At 39.3% G+C, this 20319-nt stretch overlaps 1 protein-coding gene and 1 pseudogene across 1 annotated transcript; both read right to left on the bottom strand.

Annotated features, from left to right (window-relative positions):
- Positions 1–18007: 18007 nt before the first annotated feature.
- On the bottom strand, positions 18008–19248 carry LOC147437217 (uncharacterized; annotated as a pseudogene).
- Positions 19249–19282: 34 nt separating this feature from the next.
- LOC147437216 (uncharacterized) lies at positions 19283–20276 on the bottom strand. The gene is given in 5 exon segments (XM_086486119.1): positions 19283–19339; positions 19342–19536; positions 19643–19717; positions 19830–20080; positions 20177–20276. Coding segments are annotated over 5 exon segments (678 nt in total).
- Between the last annotated feature and the right edge of the window lie 43 nt (positions 20277–20319).

Raw genomic sequence — 20319 nt, 5'->3', positions numbered from 1 at the left:
GATCACCCATGGTTACGCACAAAATCTCACCCTGGTAAATTCACGTCAGGTTCAGCAAAAATATATCGAGAAATTTGTGGTCTTGCTAGGAAAGCACCGGGATTCTATCTGTGAGAGTTTCTAAGAGAATTCCAACAAAATTTATGAAGGAGTTATACCATAGATGCCATGAAGTTTAGCGTTTAGAAGGAGTGCAATGAAGCTCCACTCTTTGTCTCTTGCACTCACGCACACAAAAGAACAAACACAAAAGAGAATATCAAAACAACACAAAGATGAAAGCATCAAGGCTATGGTTGTATCTTATCACGGGTAATATGAAAGGGTTAATAGATGAGTTAATGGCGTTCAATCTTTGCTGAACAAACAAGATACAAATTGTTCTTTGGAATTGTAATTTTGTGCTTACCATAATATATATGTTTTGCTTGTGATTGGGATTAATTGCGTGTACAAATTCTCTTGGTTCATAGCAAGATAACTACACTTACGTCAAATGAAAAGTTATAGTCTATAAGGGATAGTATAATGGATGTGGTGAAAGAAGTATTTCATTGAGCCTTTCTGGGCCAAAGAGAAACACTATACGTTGTTGAAAGTGTATTTTACGGCTAATCCATACATTCATTGCTATAGATCGCACAGAGTGGAAGTGATACAAATTCACATCATGTGGATTATTCATCTAGGATAAATCTAGTATGTGAAAATGTAGATATGAGAGAAGTGAAGGAAAGGGAATTTCCCTCCCAATCCCTACTCTTGCTCGTAGGCAATAAGGATACTACGGGGAGAGATGTACCTGTAGTAATTAGAACCTAGAATTTATAGAGAGAATAAATTTCTAAGAGTGAGAGAAATAGGTTTGGTTAGAGAAGGAGATGAAATTAGACATATATGTTGGATTAGAGATGAAAAAGAAAACAATAAGAAATCCACAAAATATCAAACTAGAACATATCTTACTTGACAAACCCTTCGAGAGTTATTCACCACCATTATGATGGAGAGACAAGAAGAGGAAAGACTTCAGCTTTGATTGATGCACCAAGTTCAAGACCTTCTTTGATTAGGGTTGATCTTCCAAGGATAGCTTACAAGAATGTCTAGTCTTCCTCTAGGAGCAAGTGCAGGCTTATGATTATGTTTAAGGCTAAGTATCATTAGGCATCAATCCTCTCAATCACTCATGGATTCATCTCATGAATGGTTTTCAATGAAGAAAAGGTCCCATTTTATAGGTGAAGGGAACCCTCAAGATTTACACAAGAAAGAGAAGAGCCAGTGTGAACAGGAACTGACAAAGTTTGAAATGAGCTATCCCTGCATGATGTGGGCAAACTGGAGTCCAGTATTTTGATCATATCTCCTCAATCATGGCTCCAAATAAAAAAGTAAAAATAGGGATAGAAAATTCAGCTCATAAGCTAGGACTCCTATTCTATATACGTTTTCCAATTCGGATTGGAACCTTGTGGAAAAAAATCATCAAAATAGGCTACATTTCTGGCAGCAAAAGTCTTCCTCGTGGTCCCTTAGCCTAGATTTCCATGTCATTCCAAAGGACACCTCATGCAATACAAAAGCATGGCATTTCTCCTTGACAAAGGTTTGTAAGCATTCTCTTAATAATGCATTAAAATGAGTGCATCTTTGAAAATCATGCAAGCTAGTGTCCCACTAGGATTTGATTCCTTCCTATTAGCTATTAAAAAGAAATATAAAAAATATATGAAAAATACATAGATTGTATATATATTAGAAGTTACTCTAAATATAGAATCTAGCTAGGGTGTGAGATGATAATGAGATAGTAGAAAGAAAGAACCAATGCTTTTTGCCCCAAGTTAAAGAGACGGAGCTATGAACGCTTTTTCCATAGTATTTTTTGATAATAAAGTAAGAATATGTTACCCTTGAGATAAATAATAGGATGAGATAGAAAGCTTGTTATTATACTTAGATATGCATATGTACATTACAGGAAATATCCATATGTATCGACAAAGTTGCAAGATAGATCTTGTAGCATTCGTTCCCACTATGTACGTGTCATAGCACGACAATGGTACTGTTAATTATTCGCTTTGGGTAATCAAGCTTCAAAATCTTGTTCAAGCTGTATGTTTTAAGCTTTGTCTACATTAATTTTGTCTGCTGCAACTCTCTTCCTCACATCTCTCACAGCAACAGGCCTCGTGCCTTCCCGGCTCACCTTTCGAACACAAATCTCCTAACATTCTTGGTGAATCCGATGTGAAACGAGCTGGGGTGGGAGGTAAAGATGGAGATTCCAAAAGAGTTAATGCAATTTAATGAAGATTAGAATTCCAATAGATTTAATAAAAATCTAGCAGCTGCAAATCTGTCAAAAATATTGGGCTAAGTTTAGGGATATTTGCAAGAAGTAAAAGCTATGAAGATGAAAAAGCATACTGATGATGTAGTGGAGATGGCACTTGATGCCGTACATGAACAATATAGAATTTTTCAAGGACATGATCCAGATCGACTCCTTGCATGCTATATACGGGTGATGAAGAGCCAAGGAAATCCAAAAGATTGGATGATTTTGGCTTTTGAATAAGTTGTAACCTTTGAATTTAAAGATAAGGTTTGAAGACTTGCAGAAACATATCCCACACAGTGGGACTATTTTGTAGATGGGTTTGTTCATGAAAGATCAATGATTAACAAGTTGGCAATGAAGGAGATTTTTTATCAAAGCCAGATTATTTTCTATAAAGAAGAAGGGGATCTAATGTTCTTCCTTAATTACGATCAATTTTGGGAATATATTTCTACAAGGAGTAAAGCCAAGGCAAATACGACTTTGGAGGTAGCAAATTTAGCTTCAGACGACAATATTTTGAGAAACCTAGCAAAGGTAAATAATGATTTTAATGTTGAAATAGAAATATATGATTTTTTTTCAAAGATTTCTCACATGGAAGTTACCTCCGATAATGGTTCTAGTGATGAGCTAGACTGTACAACAAATGTTTTTCAAGCTATTGACGTTGGCATTGTTCTCAAAAAGTTTATCAAGAAGATGAGCCACTACAGGCTACTAATGGGTCTATCGGCACTATAGCTGAGCAAGACAACAGGTTTACTGAAGATGATTGTATTAATAAATCTATTATATACACAATACCTGAAAAAGTACAGGAGGTTGATGAGCCGACATAGGATATGCTTGAGGGTATCCCTTTAGAGGGGGTGCAAGATGAACCTTCACAGTGTTATGATGGATTGCTAAGTAGCACGAAAGCAGATAAGAAAGCAGAGGATGATATTGATGAGTTTGAATATTGCCTCGATCATGCTGATTGTGAACAGGATATCACCATGGATTTTTTACATCTATGCTTATACATGGGTTGCATGAGGAGATAACTCCTGCAGTTTTGATGAATTTTGATGTTGAAGAGTGGATTTTGTGAGGATGTTATGGATGAATATCTACAGGCTAAAGTTGATTTCCATGATCAAGCTCAGATCCCAAGTAAAGATGTCTCTGTTGATACAGGTCTAGATTGTTCCAAGGTTCTTCATGATGGCTATGAACCTAGAGGGGGTGATGATGCTAAATCACCATGGGTACTGAAATAGGTGCACAAGGTTTTTCATATCCTTGGACAATATGCCAATCATGGTAGGATTTGGATGCTATTTTTTTTAATGATTCTTACGTCAATGATGGTTTGGTTGCCAATAAAAGGGAGTCAATTCTCTTTAAGGCGTATTGTTAATGAGCTTAAGTTGCCAGAAGTTTATGGGATATGTGTGATACACTATGCTTCAGGTGATGCTCTAGTATATTGTGGGGCCCATCAATGCTATGTCCTCTTAATGGAATTTGATCCAAGAGATTCAAAGAATCTTCAAAAGCAGATTCAATACGGATGGTTACTTGTGGATATGCATTTTGGTTACATGTTATTTGATCGAGGAATAGCACACCTACACCAGAAAGGTTTAATGTTGATTGATACAGGAAATATATGCTCATGTGGGTATTATGTTGCTCCACTATTGGGCAGCTTCTTATTTTTCCATTTGATCCTGGGGGCTATTGAAGTGCAACTTCTAGATTCAAGGATATCAGTTATTTTCTTGTAGCAAATTAATTGGCACTAGGTTTTGTTTAAACCACCATAAGCTATTGGAATCCGAAGCCAAAAAGACATAGCCATTCTCATCTTCGATAACCACTCCTAAGAAAAAATTCTATAGCCTAAGCTAAGCTCACAAAGCCATAGCCGAAGAGAAGATCAAGCTCTCTTTCTCGACCTTGAAGCAGCAGAGGAAGAACGAAGGAGAAAAACTTTGTCAAGACAAGCTAGACAGGCTAATTAAGGCAAAGGGGAAAGCACCGTCATACTCAGTAATTGTTATCATCGAAGTGGACATTATTATCATCATTGAAGTTTGATTTTCTTAATTATCATTGAATTAATTCAGATTAAACCATGTAAGGATCATAAACTCCACAATTAACATTTGATTAAGCAACGGTACTAATAATTGTCCGTTTTGGGTAATCAAGCTTCAAAATTTGGTTCAAGCTGTGTGTTTTAAGCTTTGTCTACATTGATTGTGTCTGCTGCAACTTTCTTCCTCACTCCTCTCATAGCCAGAGGCCTTGCGCCTTCCCAGCTCACCTTTCAAACACAAATCCCCCGACACACACACAAAGAGAGAGAGAGAGAGAGAGAGAGAGAGCATAGAGCTCCTCTTCTCAGAGCTCCTTCGCTTGCTTGGTTCTTTGTTGAGCCTCCTAAGCTGAGAGAGCCTCTTCACCTTATTCTTCTCCGAGATCTGACTCCCCAAGATCCCTTCACCTCACTTCTTCTCCTTCCCTTCCTTGCCGAGCTCCAACTCCCCAAATCCCTTTTCTCTACTTCTCGTTCTTAAAAGGCTTTCCTCTCTTGCTCACGGAGGTCTCTTGTCCGATTGCACGTGTTCTCCAGCTTCTTCTTTCCCTCAGGGCTCCGACTTTGCTATGTTCCCTTATGTCCGTCGCTATCCTTATTCTCCTTCACTATCATCTTTTCAAAAAACCCCTCCCCCCTAAGCAACGAAGGCACCATCATTGCTAGGTGGGAAGCGAGTAGATGATGTGGCATGTTCAAAATTTGGTCATCACTGAACTGCACAAGAGTAGCACCAAAATGGAGCGCCAGGGCGAGCTTGCCACATTCCCCTCCTTGGGTGCCATCATCTGAGGCCCGTAGCAGCTGCTACAACTCCCACTCTCCCTCCCTGTGCATTAGCCCACTGCCTGATCCATCACCATGCCCTTTTTTTTCTTTCACTTCACACTTCATCTTTATTAAATTAAATGGGCGGCCATCCCATGGGCAGCCAACGTCCCTTTTCTCTTGGGCGACCCTCCTTTACCTGAAATTCAGGTGGCCTTGGTGCGCCCACTTGGTTCACATGTTGCCCAAGACTTTGCCTAGCTAGCACAGAATTGTACTCCACCTTTATGTGTTGACCAGCCTTGCTTAATGGGTGGCCACTTTAGTTTTTGGGCAGCAAGCTCCACTTAGGAGGCCATTGGATGTTTATGGAGCGGCCATCAATTTCCATCATAATCGGCATATATATGACCAAGGCATTGCCTTGAATTTTTAGCATCCCATGACTCACAATACCATCATGAATTCCATTGCCCATTTAAAGGATGCATGGTGCCGCTTGCCTTCAAGATACAAGCGTACGTGGTTACTTTTAGCAAAAGGCATTCCCTTCACATTTAGTTAAAAGCATTAGAGCTTTTGTGTTGTAGCTAGGTCAAACATATTCCACAATCAATGCTCACATATCAACCAAATTAATGTTGAAGCATTGTATTAGGCCTAGACCTAGTATCAGGTCAACCAAAAATCTCTTGACATTGTAATGTGGCATTTGTGTCTACTAATCCAGTGTTGAGCTCAATTTTTTCCTAGCGAGCATACCTAGCTACCAATGCACTACAAGTGATGACATTCTAGACAAGATTATCCTTGAGCACTTATTCTACTGCATTCTAAAACTTGGATAAACCTCAAAACTCCCAGATGGGACAATAACCGAGGCGACCGGAGTGGTACAGAACTGGCCCCCGGCTGAACTTAAACTGACAATATCTCAACAGCCAAAACTTTGATTGTTGATTTGAAAAGACTGATGTGCTCCACAAGTTGAGCACTTAAAGCCCATGCATTAACTTCCTCCCTGATCCCTCATCTGTAGTTTCCCAGTCCGGTACAGATCATCAATTGACTCAAACTTCAAACTAACATAACTTCCTCACCGTAGCTCCAATTGATGAGCCATAAAGACAGGGTCATAGAGCGCCATGAGCACTATAGTTCTAGCTCATAAACTTCCATTTTTAGTCACCTTAGACATACCCACTTTTAGCATAAAAATCATAAGTTATGGCCCCTTAAAGCCGCATCTAACATACATTTAGCATTAATCTTGGCATGTTAACAAGCCTTGATCATTGCTCAATAAATGTGTAGGCTTCTAAGAATCTTAGCTTGCATTTCTTTGCTCTTTTTCCCATCATGGAAGCTAAGCGGCACGACACCGCAGTTCCAGCAATTGAAGCTCCTGGGTCATGGTCTTGGCTAGGGTCTTTGTGTTGCATTTGGAGGTGCTCTTGGAGCTGAAACTCATATTCTTGGTGTAGATAGTTTGATGGGCACTCTCTCTAGGGCTACCCTTTTTTCTCACATTAGTCACATTTGATACATTCAATCATCATATGGGTATCCTCCTTACAATGACTGCACCAAACCTCATCCTTAACTAGAATCTTACTCCTTACACTAGAGAGTTCTTGTATCTTTTTGTTGAGCTGCTTCAACGTGTTCTCCCAGTCTCTTGTCTGGCTTGTTTGTTGACTAGCTTTTTCTCTAAACTACTAATATCTTCAGATTTGTTGGACTCGCTTAAGCTAGTTTTCCTCTTAGCCTTCTTGTCTCCCTTTCAATCCATCTTCATCGCTCTTTGTACTAGTTTGTGAAACATCTACATGGGGTTCGTGATCTCTGACTTTGCCACACCCTTTAGTGTTGTTTAATTGAGAAACCATGTCATAAAAACTAATATCTAATACTCCCAAATGATTTTCTCTTGGTAAACTTATTATTTAATATGGGGAAGTACCAGGAGAGTAAAAGCTAGAAAATTGGTAAGGCTGCAGACTCGTCTCTGTTGAGGATCTAAAGGAGGGAAAATAGGGATCCAAAGGGGGATAGCCTGCAAAAGAGCAATGTGCTTCAATGAAGATTAAAGGACCTAAGATTCAGCTCCATTAAGACTTCCATAGGCTAAGGTTCCAAAAATTAAATCTTTTATCCAATGGCCAAAGCATAGGGAAATTGGATGGTCATGGGAAGACTAAAAAGTCTCCCTACATCCCTAGGAAGGAGGGGGCGAGCCCATATTTTAGGGGATGAGAGAGAAACACACACACGCACTCCAAGGCTCCCACTTTACACAAAGGGAATCTTGGACACATGTCAAGCTCCTAGGCCAGTTGCCCCCAACCTCCCCTCAAATGGATGGCCATAGAGGTGGACCAATGAGAATTAGGCTAGAGTAAATTTAGTCTAATCAATTTAAAAATTGTTTATAAAAAAACCAATAGAAATTAAGCTCCCTAGAAGACTATTGGAAAATCTACCAAGGGGTCCAATGGGCATCCAACAGCCTAATGGCTTGCCTAATTCCTATAGGCCACAAGATAAAAAGGTCCAATGAGAGTTTAGATGAATTATTTAAATACCTACAGCTCTCAGAAAAGGGGAAAGGGGTACACTTGTCAAAAGGCTATCAAGGATGCTTCTAATTTATGATTGGCTAAGCTTTACAAGAGCCAATTGGAGGCAAGCATGAGCATTTAGCAAGAGGGGTCGACCAAGATGAGAGATGGGGATGCATTTTACTCTAACAAAATGCTACACACACACACACACACAACTTATGTGTGCAAGAAGATCTCCATCTCCTTCTCCAAGCATTGAGAAGTAGAGGCCTACACCAACAACTCTTGGCTATGGAATACAAATCCAACCAAGAGCCACGCTTCAATGGCATGCTCATCTCCTCTACCATGCTAATTACTAATCTAAGCTATGCTATTAGAGTAATTATGTGAGGAGAATACTTCTTTCCCGTAAGATACGTGTTCTTCCTCTCAATCTATCCTCATTCCTTACTGGCTCTCACCATTTTTGAAGGTGTGAGGTTTTGGGACTAAGGCTAGGGACACTAGGTGTGATTTTCAAGCATAATTTGGTGTATGAAGCTTCCATATTCATTGCACCAACGAGTTTTGTCAAGGAACACAAGAATTGTATTGTACAAAAGTCTCCTTTGATCGGAGAAGCTATAAGACAAAGCCTTTATAGAGGGGGGCCCTGCTCCATGTAAATCCGGTCCTCAACTGTTGTCAATTGTTCTATTTCTCTCTCTTTTCAAGTATTTCAATGCCAAACTAGCTAGGTGTAAATTGCTATGTTGTTTTCTCAATTAAGTACTCTTTCTGTGCTTATTAGGAACTTGTTCTTAATGAAATGCTCACTAGGTTATCAATTTCCACTACACACAAGTTACTAGTGCATTAAATGTTACATTGGTATTAGAGCTATTGGTTTTTCTTTTCTCGCTCAAGAAGAGAGGTCCTCAAGCTTGCTACAAATGTTTGGTGTTATTAATTGCAAAAGAGTAAGTAGAATAGGGATTTTTCATCCTTGAAGCACGCCTATTGTATGCAGTTAACGGGGGACACCGTTGAGAGCTATGTTCTTACTAATGGAGCCTTATGGGGCTTGCTTATGGCTTAACCATTATTGAGCTATTAGAAGCTTGACAGAAACCGGTGCTCTCTTCGCTCTGTTGAACCCTCTCTTCTATTTCTTGCAACTAATAATATTCAAGCCATGGGTATAGATGCTTGAGTACTTATCTTTGAAGGTAAAGAGGAGTAGCAACTAGGGCTTGGGGGCTTGAAGTGCCAAAGTACAAGTAAAAGTTTACACCTAAAATTTGCTAGTATGGATGACAAAGGAAAAGAGATTGAAATGAATGTTGATAGCTTTGATTTTGCTAATGAAAGAGCAACTAATGATGCCCCTATGCTTGTAAACTATCTTGTTTCTAGGCTACAACAAGCCCTGGGCAACCCATCCCTCCAAGGTGAAGTGATACAGCAATTGTGCACCCATGGTATTCTCCAAACTACCCACCAAGAAGAGAGAGAACCTAGGAAGCCTCCTAGAGAGACTTCCAAAAGAGGACTCTCTCCAATAAGGGAAGAAGAAGGGGATTCGTACGAAGGGCTCAAAAATCTACTACTCAATGAAGCATCTCCTTCCCAAAGGAGAACTCAAGTTTCAACGGTAGAGCCCCCACCAAAAGAACGAGAAAGAAGTGAGTCTCTTGCCACCTTGTCAGAGATGGCTCCATGAAGACGGCGGGCAAAACGCTCTCCAACACCCCCTAAATGAAGAAGACCATCGCATACTTCTCTACACCATAGTTCAAAGAGGGACGAGAGAAAACAAGAGAAGAAAAAGGTGAGAAAGAGGTCACCCTCTTCTCCATCTTTTTCATCTTCTTACTCTTCTGAAGAAAGTGATGGTACAGACAAGGAGGTACAAGGGAAGAAAGTGATGGTACAGACAAGGAGGTACAAGGGAAGAAAAAGGAAAGAAAGAGGTCACCCTCTTCTCCATCATCCTCATACTCTTCCTCTTCTAAAGAAAGGGATGGTGCAGCTCTTGAATCACCTAAAAGAAGACACCATAGGAAATCCTATGTCGCCTGGAAGAGTCATCTAAGCTCAAAAAGTTCAAAGAGGGAGGAAACATCTCTTTCCTTACCTACGATGGCACTTTTGGTGCTATGGACAAAGTCTTGGTCCTTTATCCCCAACAATTCAATACAGAGTTTGGAGATGAGGGCTTCATGGAGTCCTCTAAGCTACGTCATGTAGCTATGCATTTTCAAAAGTCTACCATGCAATGGTGGTCTAGCCTACGAGCAAACGATGAAACTCCACGAACGTGGAAAGCTTTAGGAGCTTCCATCATGAAGCAGTTATTGGCTACCAATGCCAAAGACAAAGTAATCACTGAATGGAGAATCTTGACGCTCTCTCCCTGCAAATCTATTCACAAATATGTAGACAAGTTTTGGGATTTACATCTCAAAGCCACTATCTTCAAAAATATGGATTTTGGAGAGAAAAAACAACAATTTTATGTGGGTGTAACTGAGGATATGGCAGAGTATGTTAACTCCCAAAGGCCATGCACCATATGTGCAGTCATACAACATACCATGGTGGCTTCACTAATCAATTTCCAACAAGGGTCTAAGAGAAATCTTAAGCCCATGGAAAACAAGGACCGTAATGAGCCTAAGGCGAAGGACAATGTCCAAAAGTCTCCCAAAGGCAATGCCAACAACAACAAAGCTAAGGAGAAGGGAGCTTATAAAGGCAAAAATAAACTCTCTCTTGAAGAGATAGAGAGTTAAAGAAAAGATAACCGGAAAGATAACCGTTGTTTCAAGTGTGGGGAGCAAGCCTATCGTGCTTGCCCCAACAAAAATACACGTAATGAGCCTCCTAAAGCTACCTTGGTCGAAATTCAAGAAGAGGATGCTCATCACAAAGGATCTCCTATATGCCATGCTTGGGGAAAGGTAAGAGAACATGATGCTTTTATTCTCTTTGACCCTGGTTCTACTCACAATTTCATATCCACAAAGTTTGCCACCAAGCTAGGCATCCAAGCCTATGAGATGGGAGATGTCCTACCTGTCGATGGTGCTTTCGAGGGGCAAGAAGCTTCGGTCACTCGCTGAATTGGGAAATTGAGATTCCATGTCCAAAGCTATGTGGACAAGGAGGATTTCTTTATCTCTCCTCTCAAGCATGAGGATGTAATCCTAGGGGCACCATGGTTTGATTGCATAACTGCCAATGTTAAATTCCCTGAAAGGCAAATCTACTTTAGGTTTAGGGAAAAGGATATGTACATATATGCTAAGGAGTTGGGTAGTACCATACCTCTTGTACATAAGCAAGCTTTCAATAAGTCAATAAAGAGCTCTATTTCCGTGTACATGATTTTTTAGAAAGATTCTCAAAATTAACCTAATGATTTAGCAAAAGAAAATATAAATAATCAAAAGGAATTAGAACTATCCAATTTCCTCAAGGGATTCCAAGATGTTTTTATTGATGATATCCCTTGTGAACTACCTCCCAAATGAGGCAATGACGACCATGCAATTGAACTTCTTCCAGTAATTTCACCGCCTAATAAACCTCCTTATAGAGTTTCCCAAGCTCAACAAGAGGAGATTATGTGTCAAGTGCAGGAGTTAGTTGAGAAGGGCATGGTTAGGCCTCGCTCATCTCCATTTTTTTCACCAGTGTTATTAGTGAAAAAGAAAGACGGCCCATATTGTATGTGTATCAACTATAGAGCACTAAATAGGATCACTATCAAGAATAGGTTTCCTGTTCCACGGGTAGAAGATCTATTTGATAAGCTACAAGGGTTGACCTACTTCAGTAGGATTGACCTAAAAAGTGGCAACCATCAAATAAGGATAGTTGATCAAGACATTGTAAAGACCGCATTTTGCGGTATGTTTGGTCTTTACGAGTACCTTGTTATGCCTTTTGGCTTGAACAATGCACAAGACACATTTAACCGCTTGATGGAGAATCTATTCAAGCCTCACCAAACCTTTACTGGAGTTTTCTTTGATAATATAATCATCTACTCTAATTCATTCGACAAATACAAGCAACACCTCCAGGTAATATTTCAAGTTTTATGAGAGAATAAACTTTATATTAATCGAAAGAAAAATGAATTTAACTTACAAGAAATTCAGTATTTAGGTCACATTATCTCTCAAGATGGCATCCAAATGGATCCATCAAACCTAGAAGTAACAAAAGGATGGCCTAACCCAAGGAATTTGCATGAACTAAGAAGCTTTATGGTATGTGTGCATACTATGGATGCTTCATAGAAAAGTTCTCACAAATCGCGGGACCATTATATGATCTAACAAAGAAAAAAATTAGGTATGCATGGTCCACCAAGGATAACAATGCTTTCAAAAAGTTTAAAGAGAATCTTATCTCTTAGTTTGATAGGGGGAAGCAACCTGGATTTCTTCAACCATTTCCGATCCCTAATTCACCATGGGAGAGCACATCCATGGATTTTATCTTTGGTTTGCCCAAGTCTATCCATGGGAATATGGGAAGATGGACAATAGTAGACATGTTTATCAAACAAGCATATTTTATACCTGTCAAAAAGACTATCAAGGCCCACAAAATGGCAACCCTCTTTATATCACGAATCTTCAAGTACCACGTCTTGCCAATGTCCATAGTGTCGGATAGAGATCCTAGAATGACCAGTAACTTTTGGAAGAGTCTCTTTGAGAATTTAGGTTTAAGGCTAAACTTCTCTTCGGCCTATCATCTTCAAATGGATGGCCAGAGTGAAATAGCTAACCTAATAATTCTTGATCTACTAAAAGCTTATGTCACAAAAGTAGATCCAAAGTCCTATGGGAGAAGTACTTACCCTTGGATTATGCTAACAATAACACTATACATAATTCCATTGGAAAAGCACCTTTTGAGGTGATTGAGTGAAGATCAAAAAGTCCCCTGCTACTCAAGGTACATGGGAAGATCTTTGCTACAGATGAATATAGCCGAGACCTGTAACAATATTTCCAAAAGATTAAGGATGCTATATCCATCTCTTAGCAAAGGCAAAAGGCTACTGTTGATAATCACAAAAGAGCCCTAGCCTTTAAACAAAATGATTGGGTCTTGCTTAAGATTCCCAAGGCTCGATTAAGGCACACAACGGGCAAGAATACTACAAGACACCAGAAGTACTATGCTAAGTTAGCAAAAAAGTACTATGGTCCTTTCCAGATTCTTAACCAATCAATCAGATGTCCTACCAACTCAAGTTGCCCAACCATTGGCTCATACACAATGCTTTCCACGTGAGCCTACTAAAGCCTTACAAAGGAGAGCCACCTCAAGAAGCAATTATTGAAGACTCGCCGTAGATCGAGGACCAAGAAGAGGTGTTGCAGCCCGAGACCATTCTCCAACATGAAGACAAGGTATTACGAGGCGATAAGACTATCCAACGATATCTTATCAATTTCAAAAACTATCATTTTGAAGATGCTAGATGGATGCAAGGAATACAATTAAAGGTTAACCTAAACCTTGTGAATGCTTACAATGGTTCCCTAGAGTAAGCAAACGTAAATATGTATAAATGAACAAAGTTTTTTTCTTATAAGACTCTCTTTTTCTTTATTGTGCGCACATGTTAATGAGTATGCATGTTTAAGATCATGTTTGTGGAGACGATGCCTCCCAAACACCAAGTAGAGCTTGTCATTCTACTAAGGGAGATTGATACGGACTAATGTGCAGACATGCTTGTGGCAGCTAAGGCTCTCAAGCACCAAATGGACTAGTCATCCATTCTGGAATGATGGGGTAGGGTAAAATAGGGATCCTCTACCCGCTAGCAAATGAACTAATGACTAGGCTTTATCTTCTCTACCTCATAGTTGAGGACGACTATGATCTCAAGAGAGCGGTAATGTCATAAAAACTAACATCTAATACTCTCAAGTGATTTTTTCATGTTAAACTGGTCATTTAATATGGGGAAGTACCAGGAGAGTAAAAGCTAGAATATTGGTAAGGCTGCAGACCTCCAGGCTCTGTCAGGGATCCAAACAAGGAAAAATAGGGATCCAAAGGGGGATAGCCTGCAAAAGAAAAATGTGCTTCAATGGGGCTTAAAAGACATAAGGCTCAGCTTCATTAAGACTTCCATAGGCTAAGGTTCCAAAAATCAAATCTTTTATCCGATGGCCAAAGCATAGGGAAATTGGATGGTCATAAGAAGACTAAAAAGTCTTCCAACATCCCTAGTAAGGAGGGGGCAAGCCCATATTGTAGGTGATGAGAGGATAACACACACACACACACTCCAAGGCTCCCCCTTTACACAATGGGAATGTTGGACACATGTCAAGCTCCTAGGCCAGTTGCCCCCAACCTCCCCTCAAATCTTATTGGATGGCCATAGAGGTGGGCCAATGAGAATTAGTCTAGAGTAAATTTAGTCTAATCAATTTAAAAATTCTTGATAAAAGAACCAATAGAAATTAAGCTCCCTAGAAGACTATTGGATAGTCTACCAAGGGGTCCAATGAGCATCCAACAACCCAATGGCTTGCCTAATTCCTATTGGCCAGAAGACAAAAAGGTCCAATGAGAGTTTAGAAGAATTATTTAAATATCTAAAGCTCTCACAAAAGGGGAAAAGGGGACACTTTTCAAAAGGCTATCAACAATGCTTCTAATTTGTGATTGGCTAAGCTTTACAGGAGCCAATGGGAGGCCAAGATGAGCATTTAGCAAGAGGGATCAACGAAGATGAGAGAAGGGGCTGCATTTTACTCTAGAAAAATGCTACACACACACAGCTCGTGTGCGAGAAGAACTCCATCTCCTTCTCTACACATTCAGAAGTAGAGGCCTACACCAACAACTCTTGGCTATGGAATGCAAATCCACAAGCTTCAATGGCATGCTCATCTCCTCTACCATGCTAATTACTAAGCTATTCTATTAGAATGATTATGTGAGGAGAATACTTCTTTTTTGTAAGATACCTCTTCTTCCTCTCAATCTATCCTCATTCCCTACTAGCTCTCACCATATTTGAAGGTGTGTGAGGTCTTGTTATTGAGGCTAGGAACACTAGGTGTGATTTTCAAGCATAATTTGGTGCATGAAGCTTCCATCTTCTTTGCACCAACGAGTTTTGTCAAGGAACACAAGAATTGTATTGTACAAAAGTCTCCTTTGATGGGAGAAGCTATAATACAAAACCTTTAAGGAGGGGGGACCGCCGGCTCCATGTAAATCCGGTCCTCAACTATTGTCAATTGTTCTATTATTGTCTCTTTTCAAGTATTTTCAATCCCAAATTAGTTAGGTGTAAATTGTTATGTTGCTTTCTAAATTAAGTACACTCTCTATGTTCATTAGGAACTTGTTCTTAATGAAATGCTCACTATGTTATCAATTTCTACTACACACAAGTTAGTAGTGCATTAAATGTTACAAACCACTTGTTGAGGCTCTTATTTCCTGGTGGGGACAATAACTGCCTTGCTAGGTATTTTATCTCTTCATCAAATTGTCTGACATTGGTTTTATTTTTTTAATCTTCCCCAGTTGGATGAGGAGCTCTTACTCCATTTGAATCTATGTACAAAGGCTTTAGGCATTTCCTAGTATGCGGATAAATGTTCTGGTGGGTAGTTGAAATACTAGATCTGGGCTATCCCCCTCTACCTCTGAGGGAATCACACCCTCCATTCCATTTTGGGTAAGTCTCTAAGACTAGCCCAGCTCTCAAAGGTCTGCAAGTGCACTTGAGGGTCACTCCCTTGCTTACCCTTGTACTTTGGCATCTTTAGCTTGAGATCTTTGGCCACTTGGTGTGCTGCCAGGTCCACTCTTGGTGTCCCTGGCCTCTCTCTCCCTGGGCTTCTGCATTTCTTCTACCTCTTCAAGCTTTGACTGATCATCCGAGTCAAATTTGACTCTATCCAATCCTCTACTTCTTGTCTTTTCTTGGGTTATGTTGACCTTCTCCTTTCTTGGATTCTTTTCTTTACCTTTCCTCTATGTTGCCCTCCATGGTTGATACTTTCTTTAGAGCTATCTCACCATGATTTCCATATGCTAGGCCTGAGCAATCGCTTGGTGATAGATAGTGGTGTAGTCTAGTACTAGGTTATTCAACCTTGGCTATAGCCCTTGCTAGTAAAAGGCACACACACAAAGATAGTCAGACAAAAGATATGGATGAATAGATCGATTAAGAAATATAGTAGCTTCCCCAAGTAGCTCCACTAATGGTCAATGTGCAAGGCAACAATCGAGAGCACAGGGTAATGTAGGACCATCTTATTTGAGTTGAGATGATTTGAGATTGTGCTCTAGTAGAGGAGGTTCCAAATAGGGTCTATGAGTGCGTTTGGAGGAGGAGGTGGTTGTTGTGGGGGTAGTGCAATAAATGCACCATCATGGACTCCTTGATAGAGTCCTTCACATACTGGTACTCCTCTAGGTATTCCATGCATGCCTTGGGATGCACATGATCACAATGACTCCAAGCTATATTGTGTACAAAATGGATTCTTGGTGATGAATGCAACTAGAACGGCCATGAGACAACATATACGATAGATTTGCACATTGCAGTTTGGTCACTCCTTCATGGTGAAGTAGAGTCAGCAAGACAAGGATCACGCAAGAATTTTATTATAAAGGAAATCCATTGTAAGTATTGGTCAAAACTTGAACACTCCATTGTCAGCACAGAGTGGATTCAACACATTGCATGTGAGACCATGTCACATTGATGTTCGGAGGTTCATGATGCCTATAAAGAAGGTAGAGCAAAGCCCATATGGTTGGATGCTCATGAGTGCGATTCATTCACTAATAGAAACAAGAGACTCTAGATAGATACCATCAGCAAAGGGAGTTGGTAGTGGGTCATCCTTGGGTGTGTCACATCTTGGTAATAGTGGTTACAATACAATGCATCATGCGTTTGTATATATTCCTTGATTGAATGCATTTTATTTTTTAAAATACTTCATGTTTCTTCATCTCATGTTTTGAGTGTTTGTTGTGGGAGTTGGTAGTGGGTCATCCATTGACGCGCATGGAGGAGAATCTACCTTGAGGTGAGTTTCCACATTAGTTTTGGAGTTTATTTTTTGTTCTAAAAAGTATTTTTCATTGTTTGACTTGATACATGTGATTCTACGTTGTTAAGGTTTTTCTCCAAGATTGCAGATTGTTGAATTATAGAGAGTCATGTGTATATGGTAGTGTACTGCTATATTTTTTGTATCACAATTCATGAAGATAAAGATTGTATTGTATATGATGTATTTTATATTATGATTGGTCACTCCATACATTTTGGAATGTTTTGATTATACTTGTCTTTTGATTATACTTATGTTTTTTAGTTATTACATTGTTCATTGGTCTTTAAAAATTATGAAGTGTAACATGTCTTTTTGGTTGCAGGTCATGTACTAGTGTGCAAATACATGTCTTGAAAACCACTACAGTACATGTGAAAACATGTACTTGATTTTTTTGGGGCCGAGGGCATTGTCCCTTGTTGCAGAAACAACAGTGCAATTGTTGTGTTCCTATTACAACAACAACACTGCAATTGCTATGTTCCTATTGCAACAAGGGATAGTGTATTCTGCCCCAAAAGAATTGTAGATTTGGTTGACGGTACATGCGTCAGTATAATCCATAGTATTATTGTGGCCTTTACCACCGTTGATACCATAATGTATATTGGGGCTCATCCCAGTGATATGATACTGAGGCTTATTTCAAGGCATATGACAAAGCCACAAACCTTTTTGAGTAGCGTATTGTAGCTAGTATACCTAATGGTATGGCCCTTGTATCTAGTAGTGCATTGGACTTTTATTTCTTTTGGATGTTTAGAGTATAATTTTTCTACCAAATTCCCCCCATGTGCTAGTTATCCTTGCTTGAGGCTTGTTTACTAAGTTCTAGTTATGTCATCTTTGTCAAAGAACTCTTTATTCAAATTGATAAATTGGATGGCTCTAACTTCCCTTTTTGGAAGGATCAAATTTACAATGTGCTAGTGCAAAAGAAGCAAATGAAGTTGATTAAGTTAGAGAGGGTTAACCTTCAGGATATGGAGGGACACGTCAATTCTGCGAGCGCAAATGCACGATCAGCACGAGAAAGAGAAGTTCATGAGAGGAATTAGAAGGCGATGTATTAATGTGTATTTCCATATGAGATATATGCAGACTTATTGAAAACTCATAAAAATGTTAGTTCATGTTGATGTTTATATCTTGTAGCTTTGCTATGCTCTGCTTGAGTGTTGACCATGAGGATGATATTTAAAAGTGTTATTTTCTTCACTACACACCATGATATTAACATAAGAATAAAATCATATCAAGATATTCAACCACACAAGACCTTTAAAGTGTTGATCATGAGGATGGGATTTAAAAGTGTTAGTTTCTTCACTAGACACCATGATATTAACATGAGCATAAAAGCATATCAAGATATTCAAGCACACAAGACCTTTGAAGACTTACCCAAGATTATATTGGCTACAACATAATCGAGAATGCCATAATATAGACCTAATTTAGACTCTCATTACCTAAAGCATTCTAAAGCATTAGTTTCTTTACTATGAATCATTAAATAAGCATGACCTATGAAGATATTCAAGCACACAATACCTTTCAAGACTTACCCAAGATTCTATTGGCTAGAACAAAATCCACGATCCCATAATAGACTCTAATTACCCAAAGTATTATTTTCTTGACTAACATCATGATATAAACATGAGCATAAAACCCTATCTAGATATTCAAGCACAAAAGACCTTTCAAAACTTTCCACTTAGAGCCAAGTCCTACTCGTTAAACATAATATTATTGCAGTGCCCGTTAAGTTTGGTTTAATTGGTTCTAGTTTAATGACTAGAACATAATAAAAATTCCCATAATATCTACATAATCAAGATTCTCATTACTTAAAAGCATATTCAAGAATCTCCAACTAACTAAAAGACATAATCAAGACTTCTAAACATAAATCCTAGTCACAAGCTTCGAGCATAAGGTCTCAAGCACAAGATTCATGTTCAATTCCAGACACAAAATAAAATCCAAATCCAAAATAAAAGTTCTCTAAAGACAAAATAAAATCCATTCCACCGACTAATCAGAATGTGCTTGGTCATCAATGAAAATACACCTATGTCTATGCCTCTCTTGCACTAATGGTTGCTCGTATAGGGAGGTGATCGTCATGAGCTTGGCTTGTGCCTCTGCGTAACAAGGTAGCTCACTATAGATTGTCATGATGTAAGATCCAATTAAAATGCAGCTACAAAGAGATGGAAAAAGAGTAATATTGTATACTTACTAGTCTGAGGGAGTATCATGAACCACAAGAGCAACCCCTTCATCATCAGGGTTACTATCATTGTTTCCAAGCTCAAAGACATTTGGTGTTCCATTGTTCTTTTGCATGAGGGGAGATCAATTTCCCTCACATATCTCCTGGTCACTCTCCACAACCAAGCAACCACGACCAGTGTGCATATCTGCCTTAAATACAGGCCCTGTACCACTACCAAGCTCTATAACAGTACCTTCTCTAGGACATAATGCCTCCACAAACAAAAGCATATGAGAGGTACTATTCTCTAGAGTGCCTCGCCACCCTCCACTCTTGCCATTACACCTCGCTCGACTAGAAGATGGCAAGTAGTGACCTATAACCTCCATTGAGAGATCTTGCTGCATTACTTCTCCAACCTCCGCATGGACACGATAGAGTCTAGCATTATATGACATGAAAACAAGTACCTTGAGTAGTAAGTGAGAACATTCGTGTATTATATAAGAAACAAGTGTCACTTACCTTTTGAGCACTCACATGTTCAAATGGAGGATCCATACCAACCTTATGAAATGCCACAGCATAAAACACACCCATCTATACAAGGCATAGAAAGAACACTTAGAATAGTGTCCAATAAACATAGTGAGAAATAAAAGAGTATATACAACATCAAATTATCAAAATTTTATAAAGAATGATGCTTTACCTTTTGTGTGTGGCCATGTCTAGTCATGGAAGAAAATGGCTCGGAGCTCTCCAAAATCCACCTAAAGCTTAATTGTAGGCCTGCATGTATAGCCATGCGCTCCACTCGAACAAGGGAGGTGCTAGGGCAAAGAACAAGCACCCACCCCATGTCATCCATCACTGTAGATGCTACCACTAGTGAAAACTTTATATGATCATCTGTGAGAACATTCCATGAAGGAATGCCATCAAAACCAACCACCTCCCCACCTGCAAGTAAAGTTTCCTAACTTTCTATCAACATTCTTTGAGGTACAAAAATATGAAATACCAAATAGCGAAGAAGTAAACTTGAAATATTCTTACTAGTAGGAAGATCAATGACACTAAGATCGACACTCCAAGTACTAGGCTTTGCATTTCGTGTCTTTGGACCACCACCCAAACCAACATAGAAATCCCTCATCACCACAAAACCATCTTTGAAATTCCGTGTTGAGGATTCCTTT

This window comes from Adiantum capillus-veneris, chromosome 17, assembly GCF_014529385.1.
Source record: "Adiantum capillus-veneris isolate H3 chromosome 17, ASM1452938v2, whole genome shotgun sequence".
In the NCBI taxonomy this organism is placed as follows: domain Eukaryota; kingdom Viridiplantae; phylum Streptophyta; class Polypodiopsida; order Polypodiales; family Pteridaceae; genus Adiantum; species Adiantum capillus-veneris.
The sequence above is the reverse complement of the archived record's forward strand: the minus strand, read 5'-3'. Positions and strand labels throughout refer to the sequence as shown.